General features: G+C 44.3%; 2 protein-coding genes across 3 annotated transcripts; both read right to left on the bottom strand.

Moving 5' to 3' along the window:
* Positions 1–1148: 1148 nt before the first annotated feature.
* LOC109897379 (envoplakin-like) lies at positions 1149–13439 on the bottom strand. The gene is made up of 21 exons (XM_031834599.1): positions 13290–13439; positions 11294–11393; positions 10982–11136; positions 10646–10769; positions 10211–10339; positions 10066–10107; positions 9623–9892; positions 9402–9497; positions 9197–9307; positions 8948–9094; positions 8673–8827; positions 8477–8574; positions 8153–8325; positions 7865–8043; positions 7586–7724; positions 7243–7436; positions 5729–5879; positions 5530–5613; positions 5306–5413; positions 5093–5185; positions 1149–4976 (listed from the first exon to the last, which is right to left on the bottom strand). Exons 1-21 carry the CDS (start codon positions 13331–13333, stop codon positions 1479–1481), a joined length of 6090 nt encoding a protein of 2029 aa, XP_031690459.1. The 5' UTR covers positions 13334–13439; the 3' UTR covers positions 1149–1478.
* Positions 13440–19002: 5563 nt separating this feature from the next.
* On the bottom strand, positions 19003–24547 carry LOC109898664 (probable ATP-dependent RNA helicase DDX5). Of its 2 annotated transcripts, none has more exons than XM_020493720.2 (13): positions 24369–24544; positions 23404–23575; positions 23127–23223; positions 22887–23020; positions 22709–22774; positions 22485–22626; positions 22248–22408; positions 21976–22148; positions 21749–21859; positions 21608–21669; positions 21471–21530; positions 19996–20214; positions 19003–19771 (listed from the first exon to the last, which is right to left on the bottom strand). In XM_020493720.2, the coding sequence occupies exons 1-13, from the start codon at positions 24407–24409 to the stop codon at positions 19362–19364; spliced, it is 1848 nt and encodes a 615-aa protein (XP_020349309.1). In that variant the 5' UTR covers positions 24410–24544; the 3' UTR covers positions 19003–19361. The 2 variants fall into 2 exon arrangements, with proteins under 2 accessions (XP_020349309.1, XP_020349310.1); XM_020493721.2 differs by having other exon boundaries at positions 19162–19771; positions 19983–20214; positions 24369–24547.
* Positions 24548–25796: the final 1249 nt, after the last annotated feature.

Genomic DNA, 25796 nt, shown 5'->3' with positions numbered 1-25796 from the left:
CATCTGGGTCTCCTCCTGAGTCGTGATACTTACTGTACTTTCATTGAGGTGGACGGACGATTCCATGCCACACCATCTTCCGTACTGCTAGTGAATGAGTGAGTTGTCGTCATAATGTACACCATAATTTGTGTCGTTTCAGTCATGACAGTTAATTCAGACAGCATGGACAAAGCAACAAAGTGGTCCCTTAGACCTTTGACTGCTGTTTAAAATAACAGTATTACAATGATCAATCTGCCACCCAGGGCATTCAAGTTGTTGCTTGACGGATTTTTCTCAATTTTGGAATTTAGGGATCATCTACATCAGCATGGAACCAAGTCATTTCACCAATCGGTGCAAAATACAATAACATTTGGACCTAATGGACAAATTCACCATTGTCAAATGCATTCTTCTCATAGCTAGGCTGTGTTTTGTAATCGCTCTGTTTTTATTCCCTATATCATTTTAACCAGTTATGGCACCAGGTCACTAATTTTACAACCTCATTTTACGACCCCACTTATAGGAGGGGGCCATTTCCTCCCCCAGGCAGGCTCATGTCCAGTAATCCCATAAAGCCCTGTCTGTAACCAACTAATCTGTTTACTAGACATCCCATCAGAGGGGACTCTCTCCAGTCCCCACAACACCTTTCACCTCTCACCAGGACAAGGGGAGGGACATTTACATCTGTAGATCCTTATTTACTGGCATAACGGCCCGTTCCGGTTGGACACACAGCAGCACAGAAACTCTCCAGATTAAATCCACGGTTTATTGCATTGGCATGCTACCTTGTTGTATGGTTTTGCCATCTCGTGAGAATGTCAAAACACAGACATCCTCATGTTATCATGTGGTCACAGAAGTGAAATTGACAGTGGGCAGCACACTAAACACCAGGAAAGAGGGGGGCCACTGCCATTACTGAAAAGACAATACTATTCTTTGAAAGGCTTCCATTGAGTTCAATTTTTATTTGATTATTTTTTTACTTTTTCTATTATTGTCACATTGTTTAGAGGTGAACATGCAAGCAAGAATGTCCTTGTACTGTGTACAGTACACCACAATGTGTTCCTGTCCATGTGACAAATAAACAACTTGAACTTCAACAATTACCACCATCATATAGGAGTAATCATACACAGAGACCAACGTTTGTTTAGAAAAATTTAATGAGTGCTTATTTGAAAGTTTATTGGAAGAAATGGCTCTCACAATACTGAAAAACAAATCAAAGAAAGCTCTTCACCAAACATTCATTTAAATTATGTGTACAGCAACTCTTGAGAATCATAGCATCAATAAAGAACAGGTAAATGTGTACAGTTAAACCTAGACTTCAACAATCAGAACTATAAAAATGTTCTACTTTTACCATAAAAACATCAAAAGAACATGTGTTTGTGTTGTTGTGATGTGAATTTCTATTTAGCACCTGGAGCTGTAGCATCTCTCTAGATCTGGAATGTGTGTCAGCCACATGTCTAGACTTGGCTGTAGGAGCCAGGGATTCGATAGTTGGAGTATGATGGTGCATCTTTGGAGTCACCGCTGGAGGCTGCAGGGAGCAGCAAGAGCCCTGTAGTGACATCTTTTTTACAGCGATCCATTGCCTCCTTGTACGAGATCTTCTCTTTTGTGATGGGGTCAATCAACTCTTTGGTGTGGGCAGACTTGTCTTGGAGGTTCTTGGCTACTGTGCTGTCGATTATCTTGGTGTTAAGAGCATCTTCGACACTGATGCGACCAGCTTTATGGGGGTTCACCAGCCCCCCAGTCAGGTACTGTGCTTCCATGTACCTCATGGCACTATCCTGAGGTATCCAGCCTTTCTCAGCCGCTTGCCCTACTGCGAGACGCTCCTTGGTCACAGGATCCTCCACTCCAGTGAAGGCCTTCTGAGCATTCAGTAGCAGATGCATGTGACTTTTGTCAATGAGACCCAGCTCAACTGCTTTGTGAACAGAGAATTTGTCCTTTCTGTTGAGGTCGACGATGCCACCCGTGGCTGCCTGTGCCTCCAGGAGCTTCTGGGCTGTGGTTGGGTCAATAAGGTTTCGAGTCAGGGCACTACGTACAGACATACGGCTGTTGGTGGTGGAGTCCAGCACCCCAGAGATTGGGAAGAGCTCATCACCGCTAGAAATATTCAGGTTGCTACTGCTGCCGTATCTATTGTTTGTGAGACTTGAGTAGGAAGACCTTAGTGATGATGGCATTGTGCTCAAAGAAGATGCCGCAGTGGTCTTTGTCGGTGTCCTTGGTGTTGCGATTGGACCAATGTAAGGCTTTGGTCTGGAATCCCCAGCGACCAGGAGAGCAAATTCTGAGATAGGCATTTTACCCTCCTTGTAGCGGTTCAGATCGGACTGGGTCAAGCGGCCATCCTTTAGAGCATTCTTGACAGAGAATTGCTTTCCACTCTTGCGATCCTGCAGAATCGAGGTCTCCCCATCTGGACCCATTGAGGTGATCTCCTCCCAGTCACATTCTAGCTCCTGAAGGTGGATGTACTTGTTGCGGTCAATCAGGCCCTCTAAGTAGGCATCATATGGTGACATGTCTTTGCCAGTCTCGGGGTCAAGGATGCTGATTCTAGTGGAGAGGTTGGTCTCTCTGGTGTGTGTCTCAGAGTGGTCCTCTTTCTTAAGATTGTTCTGCAGCTCCATAATGTAGGTCTCCTTTTGGTGTATCCGGTCTTTTTCATCCAGGATGTCCTTCTCTAGACGTTGTACCTCAGAATCCATCTTGAAGCCCCTTTGCCTGTTTATCTGGTTTCTCTCACTCATCAGCTTGGATTGCAGCTGGAACGATATACTTAAATCATGTTTCTCAGACTCCAAAGTCCTCAGTGTTTGGAGGAGATTTTCCTTCTCTCTCATCAGGGAATCTCTATTGAGGGTGATGCTTGTTTCTTCGTGAGAGGTGCTTGACTTTGTGGTCTGGAGCCGGGTCACTTTGGTATTAAGTCTCTGGATTTCATCTTCTTGATCCCGTCTGGAACTTCTTTCCTGCAACACTAGATCTCTGAGATGGTCCCTCTCAGCCTCCACATTCTGGTCCTTCTCCACCCGAATCACCTCTTTATATACAGTCTTTTCAATGGACTTTTCCTTGCGCAGGATGTCCAACTTGATCTTCAGGTTTCGGATGTCCCTTTCCAACTGACTGATGTTGGTTTCCTCCATATCCATGTCTGTGCGTAAGCCACTGGTTAGTTTCTCAAGCTTGGGGTCTCTCTCCACTTTGAGGACTTCCTCAATAATGATCTTCTCCGCAATGGGTTGAGGGCTATTTTCAAGCTCAAGGATGCGAGATTTGATCTGTCTAAGCTCTGTTTCTACTTGAATCTTTTTTTGCCGGTCATCCATCAGTGCCAAGTTTCTCTCTTTCTCCTCAACCAGGGCTCTCAACTGTCGAACTTCCAATTCCAGTTTTCTACGGGATTTAACCTCTTCATCCAAGTTCTTGTTCAGCTTTTCATACTCCAGGAGTTGTTTTGGATCCTTCTCAAGACGCACCACTTCCTGCATCACAATCTTCTCCTCTGGTTTCTGCCTTTCCACCATGATGTACTTGTTCTGCAGGTCAAAGACAGTTTCCTCCATGTTGCGTCGTTGCTGGATTTCCTCCCTCACATCTCTCCTCAGACGGTCAGCCTCCTTCTCCAGTAGGGGGTCATTTTCATATTTGACCACCTCTTTGTTTACAAGCTTTGTCTCTAACTTAGACTTTTCAACCTTCCATTCATCCCTCTCTTTGCGCAGGCGGCTCAGCAGATTCAGGGTGCTGTCATATGAGACCCGCAGAAGTGAAACCTGGTCGTTCAACCTCTTAATTTCCCTGATGACCTCTGGGCTCTTCTCCTCTTTAATCACTTCCTGGGTCACTTCCTTGTACTCTGACTTGGGTTTCTGGGAACGCAGAGTTTTAAGATCCACCATAACTGAGTCGATTTCTTTCTCCAGATCAGTGCGGTTTCGATTAGAGTCATGCAGCTCTTTCCTTAGCCTCACCAGCTCCACCTCTGTCTCAGGGTCCACCCTATAGATCTCATTGATGATCTCCTTGACCTCAAGCTTGGGCCGTACCTTCTCCACTTCACTGTAGCGGATCTGGAGGCTGGTGAGTTCCTTCATCAAATCACTGTTAATCTTGTTCTCCTCTTCCAGGCTGGTGTGGATAGTCTTAACCTCGTCAATAAGTTTTGGGTCCTGTTCCACCCTCTTCAGCACCTTGGTAACAATCTTAGGCTGGATTGTGGGAATGATCCTCTCAAGTGTGTTTATTTGGCTCCTAGTGCGGAATATGTCATCATTGAGGGACTTGGATCTTAACCCCTCCTCTGAGATCTCGGTCTGAAAGGTCAGAACTGCTTTCAGCATCTCCGGGTCCTTCTCCAGTCTCACCACCTCCTTTTTCACTACTCTCTCTTTGATAGTCGGTCTCTTCTGTGCCAGAACTGTGATCTCAGTCTTCATGTGGACCGTCTCTGTATCTCTCACCTGGACCTCCTGCTCCAGCTTGCGCATCTCCTCTCTCAGCTTGGTGGCCTCCTTGTCAAGCTGGGGGTCCCTCTCAAACTCAGTCAACACCTTGGTCAACAGCCTAGGTTTGACATTTGTCAGCTCAGTCTCTCGGCGGATGATATTCTCATTGACAACCTTTATCTCTGTCTGGGTGCCAGAGTGTTTTATAGTCTCATCTTGGATTCTACTCTTCAGGGACACCAGGTCACCCTCTAGTTTGGGGTCACGGTAGTACTGCACAACTTCCCTCTCCTCCATTCGTTCCACACCTCTACGGCTTTTCAGTGAAACAAACCTCTTTCTGTATGTTGCTAGTTCATTCTCAGCATGGGAGCGCCTGGTGGACTCATCCGCCAGTTCTCTCTTTAGAACGTCTGTTTCCTCCAGGTCTTTCTGCTGGCTCTGCAGCTGCCGCTCCTGTTTCACCACCACCTGGCTCACCTTCTCTTCATTCTGTTCAGAGCAGGTAACAGTGGACAATATAATTTAACCTATACTAGAGTGGGTTTTTTCATTAGGGAATTACAGAATCCACTGTGTTGATGTTTTACAAAGTAATTGTGTCATACCTGGGCAATTATGTTCTTAGCCAATCCCATCTTGTTGAGAAGCTGATCATTCTCTGCAGACACCTCTGAGTAGAGGTTCAGTAGAGCTCTTTCCTGAAACAGAAACATACAGCCTCTAGTCAGATCATGGATATTGAATCAATGCCCAAACTTGAATGCAAATTAAGTCAACTATAGGATGAGGATTGTTGCAGTCTCTCAGGTCCACAATACCTTTTTAAGCACAGCGTCAGCCATGGCGGATGTGTGACGTCTTTTGGCATCTTCATCATCCACATCTTTCAGTGTACCACGGTACTTATCAGATTTGGCCTCATACTCCTACGAGACATGGTGAATATATATTCTCTCTTTTAAGAACAACATTGACCAAAACCCTTCAACTGATATGGACATTTTTAATGGTAGCTCTGATTAGATGTATTTTTTTAACTCACATTGAGGACATTCTGCAAGTCACGGGACTGTTTCACTGCTAAGCCCACATCATCTGATTTCCTTTTTATATCCTCCACCACTCTCTGAAAAGAAAGCAAACACACAATAAGAACAAAATAAATGTACTGCAGAAAACTGACGATGTTCATAGCACGGACAATTGTTGAGATAAAATAACACAAAAATAAACCCACAAACCTTCTGAGAGTTCTGCTTGGAGTTAATTTGAGAAAGTCCATCACTTGGATTGATCGTATTATTAGGCAGGTTGGTCAAAAATAAGTTCAATGATTGGACAGAGCTCTGGAAGCCTTGATTCTTATTGGTTGCCTCTTGCAGCAGAACCGTTCTATAACAATAGATTTTTTTAAAGCATCAGTATATCATAGACCACAGAAGTAACCACAGACACAAGACATATATAACTCTGACATAAAAACTCAGCATAAAAAGAAACGTTCTCTCACAGTCAACTGCGTTTATTTTATGTGTAAATATTTGTATGAACATAACAAGATTCAACAACTGAGACATAAACTGAACAAGTTCCACAGACATGTGACTAACAGAAATGGAATAATGTGTACCTGAACAAAGTGGGGGTCAAAATCAAAAGTAACAGTCAGTATCTGGTGTGGCCACCAGCTGCAATAAGTACTGCAGTGCATCTCCTCCTCATGGACTGCACCAGTTTTTCCAGTTCCTGCTATGTGATGTTACTCCACTCTTCCACCAAGGCATCTGCAAGTTCCTGAACATTTCTGTGGGGGGGGGGGGTAACAGGTCCCAGACGTAGATCTGTGCTCTTCGCTGGCCATTGCAGAACACTGACATTCCTGCCTTGCAGGAAATCACGCAGACCATGACGGACCCTCATCGATCCCACTCCAGAGTACAGGCCTCGGTGTAATGCTCATTCCTTCGACGATAAACACGAATCCGACCATTACCCCTTGGTGAGACAAAACCACGACTCGTCAGTGAAGAGCACTTTTTGCCAGTCCTGTCTGGTCCAGCGACAGTGGGTTTGTGCCCATAGACGACGTTGTTGCCGGTGATGTCTGGTGAGGACCTGCCTTACAACAGGCCTACAAGCCCTCAGTCCAGCCTCTCTCAGCCTATTGCGGACAGTCTGAGCACTGATGGAGAGATTGTGCGTTCCTGGTGTAACTCGGGCAGTTGTTGTTGCCATCCTGTACCTGTCCCGCGGGTGTGATATTCGGATGTACCGATCCTGTGCAGGTGTTGTTACATGTGGTCTGCCACTATGAGGATGATCAGCAGTCTATCCTGTCTCCCTGTAGTGCTGTCTTAGGCGTCTCACAGTACAGACATTGCAATTTATTGCCCTGGCCACATCTGCAGTCTTAATGCCTCCTTGCAGCATGCCTAATGCACGTTCACGCAGATGAGCAGGGACCCTGGGCATCTTTCTTTTGGTGTTTTTCAGAGTCAGTAGAAAGGCCTCTTTAGTGTCCTAAGTTTTCATAACTGTGACCTTAATTGCCTACCGTCTGTAAGCTGTTAGTGTGTTAAAGACTGTTCCACAGGTGCATGTTTATTAATTGTTTATGGTTCATTGAACAAGCATGGGAAACTGTGTTTAAACCCTTTGCAATGAAGATCTATGAATTATCTTTGAAAGGCAGGGTCCTGAAAAAGGGATACTTCTTTTTTGCTGAGTTTAGCTGTGGGACAGATGGGGTTCTCACCTCTCCTGTAGCTGACTGTTGACGTTGGCATAGCGGTTCTTCAGGTGTTTGACCTCTGTCTGCTGGCGGCGGATGTCTGGGCAGTACTCATGGAAGCCCTTCTGCAGGGAGCTGCTCAGCTGCTCTGTGGACTCCATGTCCCTGCTCAGCTTCAGCATCTCGTCCTGCTTTAACACTACATCCTTGCGCATGTTCTGTTTGTAGGACAAGGGAGAAACACAGGGGACTGATCAAAGAGGATGGGTCAATCAAAGCAAAACACTCACTGCAACTTGTAAGAGTCCATCATAATGACATGATGTGTGATGAACTTTAAGTAGTCATATGACTGAAATACTGTTACCTGAAGCTTCGCGATCCGTGTCTGGAGGACGTTGGGAACATCAGGGATGGCAGCATCTTCAGCCAGCTGCTCCTCAAAGCCAGAGACTGAGTTGTCCACCATATTTATCTGCCTCTCCAAGAACATGGAAGCTGTGGCTCTGGTCAAGATAAAGAAATTAGTGAGTGAGAATAATCTTGAGGAATTGGATGTAAATAATAAGTCAAAAAATAAGAACATATAGCTAACGCAACCTTTACATAGTTTTAAAAAATGTCACATTGTAAACTAAATTCATACTTTTTGTTGTACAGGTCACAGAGGACGTTTGTGTCGTCAAACTTGTTGTTAAGACCACTCAGTTTGAGGGACAGGGCGGAGGTGGTGGGCCCAAGGGGCTTCTGGGCTAGGATGGGATCCATATCTCTCTGGACCGCTGCCTTCTCTGCCTCCAGGTTCCTAACAGTCAGGGTGTCCCTCTGCAGGGCAAAACACACCATGGATATCACACTCTAGAAACACACTGTCCATTATAATGATGCTATGTAGCAGGCTGCAGTGGTCTGAAATAAAAAACTATCCCTTCACCTCATGCTCCTTCAGCCTGTTGGCCAGGTCACGTGTGGGGTCACTGCGATCCAGAGGGGCCCTCAGCCGGCTCAGGATGTCCTTCTCACTGTGGTCCAGGTTCTTGCTGATCTTGTCCAGCTGGCTGGCCAGCACCGTGGTCTTTGGGTCCACTGGGGCATTAGCCACAGGGGCTGAGGACAAGCAGAGGGCACAGTGAGAAATAAGGGGACAGGAGAGGGCCACACTGAGTCTAGTCCCCTGTATCTACTAGGGTCCCACTGTGAGTTCAAACTAAATGATTTCTGCTAAAGTTCTTAGCAAGTGGAGTGATGTTCCACTCACCTGCTCTCACTGAGCGCACCACCTCCACACCGGGGCTCCTCAGGGAGGCCATCAGAGTAGTTCTCTTTCTCTTCAGGTTAGAAAGCTCTCTGTACAGACTGGACACACAAACACACAATGTCATTACAGTTCGCCTGTGATGATGGTTAAGTTTTGGGTCATTGTAATAAGGAGAGGTTTTTTTCTCCCTCTTTACCTTTCCACTTTCTCAAGGGCCTCAGTGTCTGGCGGTGGGACCAGGAAGCAGGCTCCAGGCAGGGTTTTGGTCTTCCCAGTGCTGGTCTGGACCTCCCAGTTCTCATTGTCTAAGTTGGACTTTAGCATGAGCTTCTCTGCTTGAGACACTGAGTCCTAAGGGTGACAGGAGTTTGCATCATTATATTGTGCTACAGCTGTCAATTGACAGGACATTAGCTTGCCCTTTAGCTTCTCAGAACTCTCACAATGCTATTCTATGAAGCTATTATCTACCTCTCCATTGGTCCATTCACACAGGGACACCACAGGGGTGGGTTTGGTGGGGCGGAGGCGCCGCAGCTTCAGAGGGGCAATGGTGCTGCTGAACTCCCTCAGGGCTACGAGGCGCTGTTCGTTCCTCTCTATCGCTCTCTCATCACCCTGAGGATATGAGGTACAGAAGATATTAGAGAACAGATTGAAATAATGCTGTACGTCATAGAAACGACTGAACTTAGATGCAAAGAATAAACCAAATCTCACCTCAAGCTGTAGCAGGATCTCTGGGTTCTTCTTGTTGTTCAGTGATTTGGGGTCCAGATTAGAGTTGAGTCTCTTCATGGACTCAGACAAGGTCTCTACATCCAGCTGGTACTGTAGGTAGGAACACACATAGGAGCAATGTTACATTGAGCCATGACAACGAGCCATAAGAAACGTCATTTCCCAGGGTTAAGAGATGACGTACCTTCCTGTAGTTGTCTATGTTGTCAAGGTGTACCTCCTGGCAGATACACAGGTTTAGGAAGCTCTGCCACTCGTTCTGCAATGCGTCGCTGTGTGCCTGAGACAAACCAAGCATATTGCCCCATGGAAGATCAGAGTAGATGATGAGGTGAGTAACTCAATGTCCTATACTTAAGCTATTACAATGGGAAAGGTTTACATTTTGTAGCCATATAAACATACCCGTATTGTGGAGCTGGCAGGGTGCTTCATTTCAACGAGACGATCCCCATCCATCTGTAGCTGGTTGGTCTCGCTCTCATGTGTTAGCAGAGTGTTGTTTTTGAACTTCTCGTACTCCATGCGCACCCCTGGGGGGTCCAGCATGCGGTCGCTCCAGTCCTTCCTGAGGATCCTCTCCTGGTACTCGCTCAGGTAGACCAGCTCCTTACTGCAGCCCTGCATGTAGTCATACAGAGAGGCCAGGTACCTGTGTCTCCACAGGGAGGCCTCCTGCACCACACAGCATGGGGAGAGACAGATCAGTCACACCTGGACTATCTTATAGTCAACGATGGTTGAAGGTTCAAATACAACCACAACAGTGTAGCATTCTGATCCCCTTTGACATGTCAGAGCCATACTTTAATGCACACACAGATGTATTACATAACTTCTGGACTCACCAAGAGATCTGTGTACTGTCTCTGAATGGTAGACAACTTTGCCTGTGGACAGAAAACAAACCATGATTATCATTGTTTCGAGTTTATCCCTAGTTTTGGTGAGATTCAGAATGAAGAAAGCAGCCGAGGGCTTTGTAGTCGTTACCGGAGAGCCAGTGCTGCGGTTCATTTGGGAGCCGTAGGCCTCGATTTCCTGGTGCAGGATGTTATGAGAGGCAATCTGCTTCTCCACATCAGACAGGTTGGGCCCGTACCTCTCTGCACTTATCTGCTTCTATAATACACAACACAACATACAGGTATAGTAAATCCTCTAGAGTTCAGCTGTATGTTTACCCCCGACCACATGTCTTGTTAACTTTGTTTGGCTGTTTTCCCCCTGGGGATAATAAAGTTTTGTACCACTACTACTACATTGAGAAAGATATGTTACTCCAAGAAACTAGGAGCTAATACCAAAGGTTTGGTTGCACCAGCAGAAAGCGGTGGTCAACCAAAGTTGTTATATAATGGCAGGACAGTACCATCTACGGTCATACTGGTCTTGAATAGAGTGTTACCAAGGATATGGCAGGCTCACCTGTTTCTCCTCCAGCACCTGAGACCAGTCAATCCTGGGAGTGAGCTCCACCTCCTGCACTGCCTCATACAGGTCCCGGTACATGGTACAGTCCTTGGACCAGCGGTCATGGAGGTTTCTCACACTGAGGACCAGAATTTTTTTTGAAATAAGAGTCATATTGAAAGAGGGAAAGAGAGAACATGTGTGTTCAGAAAGTTTTCTGAGAGCCTCTGGGAGAGTATCTCTGTCACAAAACCATTGTTTCATATATTCTAAGGGTGTGTGTGTGTGTGTGTGTGTGTGTGTGTGTGTGTGTGTGTGTGTGTGTGTGTGTGTGTTCTTGCTGGAACTCACTCAATCTCTATCTCTCCAGCCTGTGGGTGTGAAAGCTTCTTGGCCCGGTCCACATCCAGGAACAGATCCTTCAGCAGCCCCTCAGCCTCAGCTAGGATCTCTGTATTCTCCTTCTGGTGCAGTAAGGGCCTGTCCTTCTTTTCATTCACTGTGTCCTGGAACAGAAACAGAAAGGCACTCCCCATCATGACACATTTGTGTTGAATTGCAAATTGATAAATGATCTGTTAAACGTGTTAGGTAAAGGTGTATGTATAACTGTGTAATTACATACACAGGCAGTGTGTGGGTAGGGATGGTAGGACCTCTTACCACAGCCATCAGCTCCTCAGAGCGCAGCACATTCTTCTCTACCCGGTCTGCATTGCTCTGCATGCGCGCCACCAGCACGGCCACATCATTACCTTGGCTCCTGGGAAGAGAAAAGACAAACCTCCATTCACATCAGTGTAATTGACACATTGTTGAAACCAGTAGGCCTATCTAAGAAAGATCAGTAGAGCAACCTGAATGTTCAGGAACCAGACTCCATGTTTGGTAGAATAATCAAAAATAAGAACCAGACTCCAGGTTTGGTAGAATAATCCAAATGAGAACCAGACTCCAGGTTTGGTAGAATAATCCAAATGAGAACCAGACTCAGGCAGAACAAAAAGTATTCCTCGGCCTCCCCCATCCAACTCCACAAAGGACTGTCAATCATCTACACTCATCTAGCAATCAACACATCTTTAAGTCTGTATGTTCTTGTACTTATTGTTCTGTCATTCCTACTCGTAGTCGCTGTTATGAAAGTCAGCTATTTATTCGTACACACCCTCACATTGATGGATTATTGAGGAGTGTCCTCAGGAATTTACAGTGAATGGGTGACATAGCACATGGAATTCTACTGATGTCCACATGAATCACTTTGATCCAAGTTAATAGCTGATGAATGCAATTACATTCCAATGGGACAATAAATTAATAGTGATAGTGGGGGGAGAGATTTACTGTTTCAACATTGTGGTATCCAGTATCTCATACATGCCTTGTTGAAAGTTCTGAGTCATTTAGGCAACTGCTTATCTCTGTTAGTATATGTGGTAAAATGACAAAGTCCACATAGGTTTGGCAGACATATCCTGTCATACCCTGTCACATCCTAAAGAAGGTTAAAAGGAGTTAGATAATGCATAGCTACCGTACCAAAGCAAACAGCACACACACATGTCAGGGTGAGTAGGAGTGTGACAGGCATACACTAAAGGGAAGCCTAAAAGTCACCCTGCTGGTTCTATAAGATAGAGAGCTGCAAAGGATCCAGACTCTACACCCTGTAGCACCAAGACACACCCCAGTGTAGGAGTGATGTGGAGGGTGTTCCTGCATGTGGTGAGTGACACAGTGTTCATTGATGTAAAGGAACTCAAAGATAAGGCTCAGATTATTGATTTATCAAGGCACACTTGAAAGGAACATAGCACATATTTCACAAAAACATACTATCTATTCATCTCTACGCAACTTTGTATATAGACAAATCTGATAGAACCTGTTTAAGCAACAGAACACACAGTACATACCCTCTTCTCTATATAAACATAAATCCTGAGCGTTCCAGCGATGTACCGAAACACATTCCACATCTGCTGTCTGTCACTCACTTCTGTGAGATCACACTTCTTCAAACAGTGCGTTTATGTGCTCTGGGCTCTTTGTTACCGGGCCAGGCCACTTTAGTGTAACATAGTATTATCCATCAGAGCTATTGTTGCTCTGTCTACATAGTCAGAGCAGCCATCTACTGAATACTGAGAGCGATGTGGAAGATCAATGCACCTTCATGTCACACCCCATTGCTAAAGGCACACATCAGTGGTTACATACAACACAGTCCAAAAACCAATGAGATTACTCTTTTCTCAGTAAAGTAAACCAATTGTGACAGTTACTACAGAAATTATTGTCTTGTCTCATCATCAATCGGCAGCAGATAAGATATATTTTACGCTTATGTAAGGTAGCAATGAGGCGTTACCAATACTAAGTGCTCACAGATCAAATCTGATACTTCATCTAAATCATCTCCTGCATTTTCCTGGAAGACTGCAGACTCTCAAAAGAACTATCATTCCAAGTCGGACATAGAAAAGACCAGTCAACAAATGCCCACATGTGCAGTGGACTAGATTCCAGGTCACCCCTACAGGGAATACAAGCAGGCTGAGATGAAATGAAAAAGAGAAATAAGAGACAGAGAAAAGAGAAGCAAAGAGAAGGAAACATGACACATCAAAGTTCAGGCAACGGAGGGCAAACTCACTGGGCCACTTTCACCAGGTCGTACTCCTTCTTCTTGCTGAACATCCTGGGAGGCTGTGTGTTCTGTCAGTCCCAGTGAAATGACCTTACTCTTCACTTCCCTCTCCTCGCTGTACCTCTCTCTGTAGCCGTGTCTCCTCTCTCTAGTTAAACAGCAGCCACCTGCCTCAGCTCCACCCCAAAGAACAGGTGTGTCATCATGAAGGCGCTAGACCAGAGGAACAGACTGGGTAGACCTGTTCCTCTCTCCTGTTCTACATCCCACTCTCTCTCTCTCACTTTCTCTCCATTCCTACACACCTGCATTCCTATCTTTTAATATATTTACTTTGTCTTACCTGGGCAAAATCAATAAAGATAGTTTTGTTATAGACATTGTTGAATAGGCACTGCTTTTCTAAATCAAGGGAGTCAACACTAAGAGATACACATTATTATAACAGTGTGATTCCTCATTGGTAGACTTCCAATGGAGAAACACTGGAATGTGGCAGGGCCAGTCCCCTGTTAGATTCCAGGGTGCTACTCACTCACATTTACTGACTTCAATCAAACCAATCTAAATTCATTTCCACCTTAAAACATTGGAGATTGAATTATCTAGTAATGACATTAAACCACTGACTTAGTTGTCATTACCAATAATAGATTCTAGACATATTTGGGATGAAATGCCAGAACACCAAAAGGCTATAGTGTAATGCCAAACAATGCCCAAAGTTCATACGGCATAAAAACATATCCAACAAGAATCATCCTAGTTACTACTACATACACCTTTATTGAAGGTTGGGCACACCACATTCCAACTGTGCTATCCACCCAACAAGCCACCCAAGCAAACAGAGAAGGACAATAATGTTTAGAGGGTATCAGACTAAGAGGGTGTGATCTGTGGGTAGTAAAAATATCACAAAGATATCTAAGGAAAACGTAATAGCTATCTATAGTAGTGTGATTTAAATGTTGTGTTAGCCTGACACACTAGCCCACTACAGAAAGGGTGCAGTGAAACTAGACAAGTCTATCTTACAACAACCTAAGATAATAAACATTTTAGGAAGTCAAAATTGTGGTCGTGCTGGTTTGCATTGTATTCTGTTTGTAGCATCAGACTACAGTATAGTAGGCTACAGTTCCCCAGGCTTCTGATATCAGTGATTATCAGACACACACCCTGTTGAATTACCCCTCTTAGTATTTATATATATATTTTATTTCCCTTTATTTAACTAGGCAAGACAGTTATGAACAAATTATTATGTTCAATGATGGCCTAGGAACAGTGAACAACTGCCTTGTTCAGGAGCAGAACAACAGATTTTTACCTTGTCAGCTCAGGGAATCGATCTTGCAACCTTTCGGTTGACAAGTCCAACACTCTAACCACTAAGCTACCTGCCACACCTAGTATAAGGAGTCAAGGTCTCAGAGAGGAATGCAGAGTACACTTACCGCTGAGGGAAGAGCTGGGGCCTCTGCTGACAGTAGAAAGACAAACATTTATAAGTGTATGTGCATTGTACCCTCATAATCAAAAAATCAAATCCAATTGTATTCATCACATGCTTGTAAACAACAGTGAAATACTGACAGGCCCTTCCCAACAATGCAGAGAGAAAGAAAATAGAGAAATAATAGAACAATAATAACACGTAATAATACAAGTTATAATAAATACACCATGAGTAAAGATAACTTGGCTGTACCAGTACTGAGTTGATGTGCAGGGGTACGAGGTAATTAGACGTAGACATGTACACATAACTAAATAAAGTTACAAGGAAACAGGATAAATAATAAACAGTAGCAGCAGCATACGCAATGAGTAAAAACACATTTGTGCAAAAAGGGTCAATGCAGACAGTCCGGGTTAACTATTTGGTTAACTATTTAACTAACTATTTAGCAGTTTTATGGCTTGGGGGTAGAAGCTGTTCAGGGTCCCATTGGCTCCAGACTTGGTGCATCGGTACCTCTTGCCATGCGGTAGCAGAGAGAACAGTCTATGATTTTGGTGGCTGGAGTCTTTGACCATTTGTAGGGCCTTCCTCTGACACCTCCTGGTATATAATTACACAAGCATGTGCAATTGACAGCAATTAACATCCCATCATGCTTAGGGTCATGTATAGAAAGGCCCATTTATTATTTTGGTTACCATGGCTAGAAGAGATCTCAGTGACTTTTAAAAGAAGGGTTTCAAAGATGCATAGGGGGTTTAAAGGGCATGAGTGTGTCTCAGTCACCAGATCTCAGCCCAATTTAACACCTATGGGAGATTCCTGAGCGGCACCTGGGACAGCGTTTTCCACCACCATCAACAAAACACTAAATAAAGGAGTTTCTCATGGAAGAATGATGTCACATTCCTCCAATAGAGTAGAGTTCCAGACACTTGTAGAACTATACCAAGGCGCATTGAACCTGGCAGCTCATGGTGACCAAACTCCCTATTTATGCTGGTTTTCTATATTTTGGCAGTTACTTGGAAGGCATACACTAAATTATCACAAGTATGTAGGCACCTGTTTGTCGAACATCTCATTCCAAAATCATGGGCATTAATATGGAGTTGGTCCTTCCTTTGCTGCTCTAACAGCTTCCACTCTTCTGGGAAGGCTTTCCACTAGATATTGTAACATTGCTGCTGGGATTTGCTTCCATTCAGCCACAAGAGCATTAGTGAGGTCGGGCACTGATGTTGCGCAGTTAGGCCTGGCTCGCAGTCAAAGTTCCAATTCATCCCAAAGGTGTTTGATGGGGTTGAGGTCAGGACTTTTGTGCAGGCCAGTCAAGTTCTTCCACACCGATCTCAAAAAAACAATTTCTGTAAGGACCTTGGTTTGTGCACGGGGGCATTGTCAGACTGAAACAGGAAAGGGCATTCCCCAAACTGTTGCCACAAAGTTGGAAGCACAGAATCGACTAGAAAGTCATTGTATGCTGTAGCATTAAGATTTCTCTTCACTGGATCTAACGACCATAATTGCTCCTCCATCAAACTTCACAGTTTGCACTATGCATTGGGGCAGGTAGCGTTCTCCTGGCATCTGCCAAACCCAGATTTGTCCCTTTATCGTTCATTTAAAAAAGATGTAGGCCTCTATCTCACTTCATAATCCCAGTTAAAAATACTCATCCTGAGTAAAGCAGCAGTGCTGGTGATGACAAAATCACATCTTTCAAAGTTCAGGTTTTCCTAATGTGGTCATAAGGTGTGGGTTACCGGGGCTGCATATTACTGCATTGTAAAAATCCAATCTCATTTACTGACTTAACATGTAACCCCACCACACCCCTCCCCTATCCAACTACACCACAGGGCAGAACACATACCTGGTTAAATTCCACATTATGCAAGCCTGGCTGCCATTTATCTGGGAGAGGCTCAGTCAAGAACACACAAATCATTTACAGAGAGAACACATTTCAGTCAAGGTATGTAACACTGAAGAGCAGGGCTTGAACTACAAGGATTATGGGAACATAGCAGAAAAGGGCATTCCCTTAATCATTGAAAACATAAATAGGGTCCCCAAGAGTATGTGTTTAACAGTTATGTTGGCCCAGGCCCATGTTTTTTGGGAAATGTCTAGTGAATATCAAATCAAACGTTATTGGTCGCGTACACATATTTAGCAGATGTCATCGCGGGTGTAAATAAATGCTTATGTTCCTAGCTCCAACAGTGGAGTAATACCTGACAGTACAAAACAATACACTCAAATCCCCAAAATAAAAATAAATAATAATAAATATAGAAATATTCATGTCAGAATTCGGAACGTTGAATTCCTGGTCCAAATGCTGGTTCGAGACTGCCGATCTAATATCCAAAAGTAATTTTCGGATCATGAGAAAGCACCAGTCATAAGAGAGGCGAGGCTGCAGCAAACAAGGAAAGATAAATAAATATAACCAGCTTTCGTAGGCTATTAACAAAGGAAAAAGCAGACAGTATTTACAGTTAACATGCCAAACATACACTATATATACAAAAGTATGTGGACACCCCTTAAAATTAGATTAGTGGATTCAGCTATTTCAGCCACACTTGTTGCAATCTCCATAGACATACATTGGCATTAGAATGGCCTTACTGAAGAGCTCAGTTACGTTCAAGGTGGCACCATCATAGGATGCCACCTTTCCAACAAGTCAGTTTGTCAAATTGCTGCCCTGCTAGAGCTGCCCAGTTCGACTGTAAGTGCTGTTATTGTGAAGTTGAAACCTCTAGGAACAACGGGCGGTGGTAGGTCACACAAGCTCACAGAAAGCGAGGTCCATAAAGAAATGGTTTGTCGAGATCGGTGTGGAATACTTAAAAAAAACATTGATTTAACCTTTATTTGACTAGGAAAGTCAGTTAAGAACAAATTCTTATTTACAATGACGGCAAACACTGGCGAGGCTGGGCTAATTGTGCACCGCCCTATGGGACTCTCAATCACGGCCGATTGTGATACAGCCTGGACTCAAACCAGGTTGTCTTTAGTGATGCCTCTAGAACTGAGATGCAGTGCCTTAGACCTCTGTGCCACTCGGGAGCCCAGCAGGCTTGCACAGAGCCCTGACCTCAACCCCATTGAACACCTTTGGGATGAATTGGAACACCGACTGCGAGCCAGGGCTAATCTCCCCACATCAGTGCCCGACGGCACTAATACGCTTGTGGATGTATGGAAGCAAGTTCCCACAGCAATGGTCCAACATCTAGTGGAAATCCTTCCCAGAAGAGTGGAGGCTGTTATAGCGGCAAAGGGGGGGATCAACTCCAAATGAATGGCCATGATTTTGGAATGAGATGTTCGACAAGCAGGTCTCCACATACTTTTGGTCATGTACATCAGGGCCATTCAGATCACAGTTATGAAAATATGTACCTCTCACCCTCAAGCCATCTAGAAGAATCTGAGCTCATGAGTTCCATACTCTTCAGCAGGGTCCAGATATCACATCCAGTCACTATCTGCATGCATTGTTTGCCATCTAGAATGGATACAGTAGGTGTCAAAACAGGTGTCATGTGTCGAGCTTTAATAGATTTGCCACTTCACCCAAACAAGCCCCTGCCAACACCTCAGTGGGCAGACAGGGTCAACCAGTTACCCAACCCTCACCAATTTGCTAGAGGGATGGGAGAGGATGGTTTCATGTGCTCAGTGAAAGCAGGCAAAGACGTTAGGGTAAATACTTGATTAAATCCAGGCCATAATGGATGGCAGATGGCATTGACTGACAATTTCCCTTCCCCAAAAAATAAAAAGCTGCAACTTCAGTCAATATTTAGAAGGCTGTGTTCAAGACATGAGCTGGTAGGGTTTCCTGTAGACAGGCCCCTCCCTCAATGCATTAGGTAAAGTATTACATACACAGCGCCATTAACAGTGGAAGGAACCATGACTCAAAACTTAACGGTTAGAATGAAATCAGATGAGCCTTTCCCAGCAATTTTTTTTTTTTGCACAGCAGACACCTGCAAAACCGATGGGGGTGAGTCTTTATTTTGCAACGTGCACATTTGCCTTGGCATATAGAGAACTAGGTATAGGCAGTTACCCAGCCAGTCATTTAAGCTATTGACTGTTCATAGATTCTGCTAGACAAGAGATTACCACTCCTGAGCATTCAGCCATTTCCCCAATGTTGAAGCAAAGTGGCAAGCATTTACAGAAAGTCATGTAATGGTGTAAAAGAATAAGAGAACACGATAAGTATTTTTGGTTTTTAATCGAAAGGCCATGCAGTGCCTCCCAGTTAAGATCTTAACATTTCACTTTAAATGGTACAGGTGGGACAAAACAATACATCTGCAATAACTAGTACAAAATAAGACTAAACATCACTGAGGAATGTAACAAATTAAATAAGTAAAAGAAAGCAAAACTGTGCGCCATCACTATTGCTGCGCTGCAGGAACCCCCCCCCCCCCCACAAGGACTTGATAGAGGTCTAAAAAAAATCCATTGAACCCTGCGTAAAAAAATTAAACAGTACAATTTGGGATAGAGTATAGGACTAAACAAGACAAAAAAGCAATAAGTTACCATCTTTACTTTCATGTGCATGTTTACTGTGGGAATTGAGGGGGCATTGGGTAAGGCACCATGGGCTGTGGTGCTTGTTGCTGCGTGAAGGGGAACTGTTGATGGCTCATGCCATTCTGTGCACCTCCTTGGTTGGCACTAAACTGTGGGGCCTGGAAGTTCTGCGTTGGGAACGCCCCGGCCTGGCTGGTACCATAGTTTGACTGGCCGTTGCTGCCGTAGCCGCTAAAACCATTGCCGCTTTTGTCAAAGCCACTTGCCCCATAGCCTCCACTCTGTGAATTTGTGCCAAAGACCTTCTTTGGTCCACTGTCAAAACCTCTATCGTTTTCCCTGTCCCTAAAGCTACTGAAGTCACGCCTGCCCCCGGAGGAGTACCTGTCCCGGCGGTCATCCCTAAATCCACTACCACCTCTGCCTCCCCTTGAATGACCTGAAAGGAAAAACCAACAACAAATTAGAGTCGTCTTCCATGCCAATTTGAGTGATATGAAATGGGTACATTGGAAAACACTGTAGGGGGGGGGGGGGTAAATGGCTAACAAAAATAAATCAAGATCCCATAGCTTTGACTGTGCAAAACCCATCCACGTCAACAAAAGGAAAAAAAAGGCTGCAGCTGAACCACAGTTCCTGTATCTCACCAATTAGATTTACCTCCTCTGTCCGCCATCTGGAGGAGTTTAGGGTTGATGGCCTGGTTGGCCTCACGGAGCACAGCAACGAGGTCGCTGGCCTGCCTCATGTTGTTGGGGGTGAAGAAGGTGTAGGCTGTGCCAGTCTTTTGGCTCCGGGCAGTTCTGCCGATGCGGTGAATATAGTCCTCAGAGTTGTTGGGGTAGTCAAAGTTGATGACAAATTTCACATCTTCAACATCTGTAGGATGTGTTGCGGTGTGGCAAAAAAAAAAAAAGGAGCGCAAAGATGCACACCACAACAGCCAGACCAAAAGAGCAAAGTTAGTACAACCATTCACTGGATGTAGCTGGTTTTTCCACTAGGCTGTAAAGAATAGCATTAGACAACTCCAGAAAGACTTAATCTGTGGGGATACTACAGTGGGAAGAGAGAAACGATGCACACTCCAAATGCTTCCCAATACAGATAGCCCCTCAATTCTCAACAGCCCCCACCCCTAAAAAAAAAGGCGCAGAAGTCCTACCATAGAGTATGCATTCACTAGTCCATTCCCATTGCAGAAAACTCCCCACACAATGACAAGTGACTGCCGGGTGCTTCTACACAGTAAGGCCACTATGCGCACTGTTGCCTCATGTGCCAAAACAAGGACCTTATGGTGATAATGAAGGCCCTTTATTCCCACACTCATAAGAAGCTCGCTATAAAGGCCACACTGCAACGTCTTGCCAAGACCATAAACAATTGGGAAAAGCTAAAAGACTGAGCCACTTACTCCTGTGACCATAACAAAAGTAGGCAAGACATTCCCAGAACCAGTGCAAGATATTCCCAGAACCAGTGTTCACGTGATCAAATGTCTCTCGTTGGCAGGTCTCGACATGACTTGAAACGCAGGTGAGGGAGGAGTGCGAGCTTGGATTTTTATCCCCAGCCAACCGACATGACCCACTGGCACTAAGCGCCAGTAGCCACATCATTACAGAGGTGAACGTGTAATATGACCTACAACTGCTCTCAAAACAGAAGTTTAGGAAACTGCCACATTTGTCACACATGCTTTGAGATAGCAACACCTTCCAGAACTCGATGACTTGCAATGCCCAAACCGACATGCAAGACATGGAAACAGCAGAGCCTGGTGGAGCCATGAGCGTGGGTGTGAAGCAGTCCAAACCGATGCCAGAGAACAGCTGCATTTACAGGGGTGCAGCAGCTAACTCATTTAGGCCCCCTTTTGGGCAGCCCAGCGTGATAGTCAGCACTCAGACCCCGCCACCTCTGTATGTGACTGGGTGATGTCCCAGTCAGGACACCTCCAAGAGTCCTCCTTCCCCCTCTGGAGACCTGGGCGTGTCATGCCAAGGCCCTGCCTCAAAAGACCGCTCCTTCAGATAGGGGAGAAACTCAGAAGGCAGAAGAGTTACAGAAAGAACCACTTTCTTTCAGGAAACAAAGTTGGTACAAGGGACCAAGGACAGAATGAAACTAACCTAGACCCCTGGAGGCGACGTCTGTGGCAATGAGAATTGGCGCCTTTCCAAACTTGAACTCTGAAAGGAGGAAAGGAAATTGATAGCTGGCCATAAGAGGTTGTGTCATACTAAATTGTTCTTGTGATAAAACTCACCATTGAGCACCCAGTCCCTCTCCTGCTGGCTCTTGTCTCCATGGATGCCCATTGCTGGCCAACTAAAAGGAGCAAGTGTCAATTGAGTCCAGTAAAACACATGATTGTGAGTTTAAAGAACGAAGTATTGATGTCACTTACCCATCCCGCCTCATCCTCCTAGTGATCTCATCACATCGCCTCTTGGTCTCTGTAAAGATTATGGTCTTGTTCTCCTTCTCACTCATGATCTCCTCAAGTAGGCGGAGGAGCCTGGAAGGGGAAGGCCGGGAAGCATTCAATTAGTGACTACACAACTAGTGCCTGAGTCATATTATCCACCCATTAAATATACATTACAGAAATGCCACAGGTCCGACAGGACTCACTTGTCTTCCTTCTCGCCATCATTGCAAACATCCACAATCTGCAAGATGTTGTGGTTGGCACTCAGCTGCAGAGCTCCAACATTGATCTGGACGTAGTCCTTCAGGAAGTCCTCTGCCAGCTGGCGCACCTCTTTGGGCCAGGTGGCACTCCACATCAGCGTCTGTCGGTCAGGCTGGAAAGAACAAGGAAGGAGTCAGAATATACTTTTGACGACTGTACCAAGTGAGATCAGTAGACATTTAGCACATTAATGCATCACAACAGAACTCACTCTGATTTGGTCCACAATCTTTCGGATTTGTGGTTCGAAACCCATGTCGAGCATTCGGTCAGCCTCATCCAGGACCAGGTAAGTGCATCTGCGCATGTTCGTCTTTCCCGCCTCCAGGAAGTCAATAAGTCTGCCAGGTGTGGCAATGCAAATCTCCACACCTATAATAAACTATTTTTAGCACCAAATTCCATAGATTCAAATCAGCCAAATACATAGAGCAGTTGTGGAACTTACCTCTATCCAGGTCACGGAGCTGTGGCCCTTTGGGCGCGCCCCCATAAACGCAGACAGACTTCAGGCGAGAAGCTCTGCCATACTCTGCCGCCACCTGCTGGACCTGCTGAGCCAGCTCACGGGTAGGGGCAAGCACTAAGCACTGAAAGAAAGATTGAATACCATAAATCCATGTTGTGTGGACGTGAGATTAGATACAAGTCAGAATAGCCATGGGTACTTACAATAGGGCCATCTCCACGTTCCAGGAAAGGCTGGTGGTTAATGTGCACGATTGCAGGCAACAAGTACTGCAGAAAAAAAGTGACATTGCATTACAGAAAACACCATCAGTCCTCTTATTTTTAAGAGCAATTCTAAGTTGTTGGAATAGTCAAAGGCTAGGACTCTCACAACACTTACAGAGAGAGTTTTCCCAGAGCCTGTCTGTGCAATGCCAACCATGTCCTTGCCACTCAATGCCAGTGGCCAACCCTGTGCTTGGATCGGTGTTGGTTCTGACCAGCCTGCTTTGTTAATGACATCCATCACGTATGCTGTGGAAAGAGGGGGTGGTACATGAAAACTAACCCATTGAAGAAAAGTCCAGATCAGGAATGCATTTTTCAACTGAATGTGTCAGATATTAGTGGATGTGCATACTTGGAAAACTGGCTTCATGGAACTTCATAATTGGATTAGGGCAGTCCCTCCCCTTCACAGTAACAGCTTTAGTACTTCTGTACTGTGCAACCTCTTGCTGCAATGACAAACATGTAGCGACTCAGATCAATTGGCATGGCAATGCAAAAGACAACGACAGCAAATGGCCATTGGTGATTGGGCAGGAAAAGGAACCTATGCAAGAACACATGCCAATGACCATTGCGTAACATTTAGAGTAAATCTGCATCTGGATTTTAACCACTAGAATACATACCGGAGATCTCCGATTAACATCGGGGTGTTCTTGGTAAAAGTTCTTCTCAAATTTAGAGAGTTCGTCAAGGTTCCAATGCTTCTTGCGCAGTCTATCACCGGGATTACCAAACTTCCCCCCCCCACCACCTCCTCTTCCGCCGCCTCCAAAACGAGGTGGTCCACTGCCATAACTGGGGAAATGGATGGTCTAATGTTAGTCACGCCAACCAATGTAAAGGAGATGTAGGTTACCTGTGGATAAACTCGCAAGAGTAAACGCCAATCAAAGAAACTTATTTTTTTAAATGTAGATTTAACAGAACACTAGCAGTAAGCGTGTAACTAATTAAACATGACATTTTCCCAACTTCAATACGATGCAGAAGCTATTGCCAGCGTTAACAAACTAGAAGAAATGCGTGGCTTATTGGACTGAGTCACGTAAAAAAAAAAAAACAGCAATCTTCAATATATATCCGGCACATGAACAATGAAAAAAAAAAAAAACCGGCCGGCATTTTGTATTCGCATTCAGTAATGCCACATGGCGTACAAATACATTTAGTCGGCTAGTTTACCGGTTATCTGACACTTGCTGTACGATGAGGCACAATGTTAATGTTAAGATCACATTTTCATAACGTTAATAAGGTAAATTAGACATTTACAACCGCTGACTATGTGGTTCGTGATTTTAATTAGCAGGCCTCCAGCTAAGAATTTTCGGATTCAGATCAGGCCTCTTGCTGGTTTCATGACGAAACGAGGCCTTTAAAAAACGTTGGTCCCTTCTAATTCTGAATACATTTCGATCGTTTTTTTTTTAAGTTTGAAAAACGGCAGTCTAAGTAAAAAAATAAGAATAGAAATATACCTAGCTAGCTAAACGAGTACGGTATCTACGGTTATCCCGTGCGTCATGTCAGCCATTTCTGGCAAGACAACGAGGTGTTAAATTAGCCTAAAATTCATTCAAAACCTTACCCTCTATCTCTACCACGATCTCTGTCGGAAAATCCAGGCATCTTGTAAACAAAGTGTATAAATAAAAACGATAAATAAACTACGCCTGAAAATCCGATGTCAAACCCGAACTACCGTGATGATGCTGAAATGCCGGTGAACTAAAAGGAGATTCGGCTTTTATTGCATGAGGAAGTGTCACGCTCCGTCCGAGTTAAGTATTAATCCGCCGTGAACTGACTACACCGCAGCACATTGCGTAACGTCACATTCAAAGCTATTTGGAAGGAACACGTGCATATTTTGCGTCTATGTTCCGAAAATGGTGTGAAATGGAGGACCTAATTTTGTCGCAATATGTTTATAATGTTGAAGGCGCCGTATAGATAAAGTATCTGTGTCCCATATGAAAATATATTATATAAAAAAAGGTTTTGAAACAAAAGCTATTGCAAATTAAATATCTAATACGACAGAATGCTATTGTGTACAACATGTGGAATTTCGCTAGGTATTAGTATTATAATCAATGTATCACATTTTATCAGGTGTATCACAATAACCACGTTTCCATCTAGTTGTATACGAGTAAATTCATACCGTATTAACAGCTGTGATATAAATGCCGACGTAAAATTATTTATGTGAGAAATTCACGCGACGATGTGGTATGACTCGGGAAACCATTCAGTTTATTGGGCTACATATGAAATCAATTATGAACTTCACAGGTTGGTAAAAGTTCACGTTGATCTTGATGCTCATTTCCAATAGATATTGAGGGTCTAATTCTGGTGACATGATGATCGATGCTTGACTGCCGTTTGACAAATAAACAAATTATCGCTCTTAGGTGTATCAGAGCGACATATTTAGACATAGCTCTCTGGGTGTTTCACTTGGGATTATTTAATGAAACCTGTTGGCGAAAGCATATGTACAAAAAAAACAGTTGTGATCCGGTTGCTTTCCTTTTACCATAAGTGACGTCAAGTCAACAAAAAAAATATGGCTAGATGGCAGTCTCAAACAAGTGTAGTCGATATGCAGTAACATCTCCCCAAAATTAGAGTTCTGCTGATTACTTTAGCGTAAAAGATGGTAGACCTAAAGCCACTTAATCAGGTTATGTGTTTAATGAATAATAGACTGTAAAGTGTTTTTGGAAATAGGAAAAGCTACTCTGTAATGTGAAAATGTTGATTTACAGTAAAATGTCCCTAACCTCGGAACTTGTTAGTGTAGTTCTGGGTCAGGTGTCTATATTTTTTTCCACTAAAATGCCTTTAATAGGCTACTGCCGTTAATTACAGTGACTTCGGAAAGTATTCACCAACGATGACTTTAAAACAGTTACTGAGTTTAAATGTCTGTGATAGAAAACTGAGGATGGACCAACAACATTGTAGTTACTCCACAATACTGACCTAATTGACAGAGTGAAAATAA

The sequence above is a fragment of the Oncorhynchus kisutch genome, linkage group LG10, assembly GCF_002021735.2.
Source record: "Oncorhynchus kisutch isolate 150728-3 linkage group LG10, Okis_V2, whole genome shotgun sequence".
NCBI lineage: Eukaryota > Metazoa > Chordata > Actinopteri > Salmoniformes > Salmonidae > Oncorhynchus > Oncorhynchus kisutch.
The sequence above is the reverse complement of the archived record's forward strand: the minus strand, read 5'-3'. Positions and strand labels throughout refer to the sequence as shown.

Coding starts and splice junctions, on each gene's coding strand:
- LOC109897379 (XM_031834599.1), bottom strand. CDS start 13,333: ATGTTCAGCAAGAAGAAGGAGTACGACCTGGTGAAAGTGGCCCA. Junction 8,326..8,476: donor GGTGCGCTCAGTGAGAGCAG/GTGAGTGGAACA, acceptor GCTTGTCCTCAG/CCCCTGTGGCTAATGCCCCA. Junction 7,725..7,864: donor TGTGACCTGTACAACAAAAA/GTATGAATTTAG, acceptor TATCTTGACCAG/AGCCACAGCTTCCATGTTCT.
- LOC109898664 (XM_020493720.2), bottom strand. CDS start 24,409: ATGCCTGGATTTTCCGACAGAGATCGTGGTAGAGATAGAGG. Junction 23,021..23,126: donor CCATGAAGCCAGTTTTCCAA/GTATGCACATCC, acceptor CTCTTTCCACAG/CATACGTGATGGATGTCATT. Junction 20,215..21,470: donor CGTCGCCTCCAGGGGTCTAG/GTTAGTTTCATT, acceptor CACATCCTACAG/ATGTTGAAGATGTGAAATTT.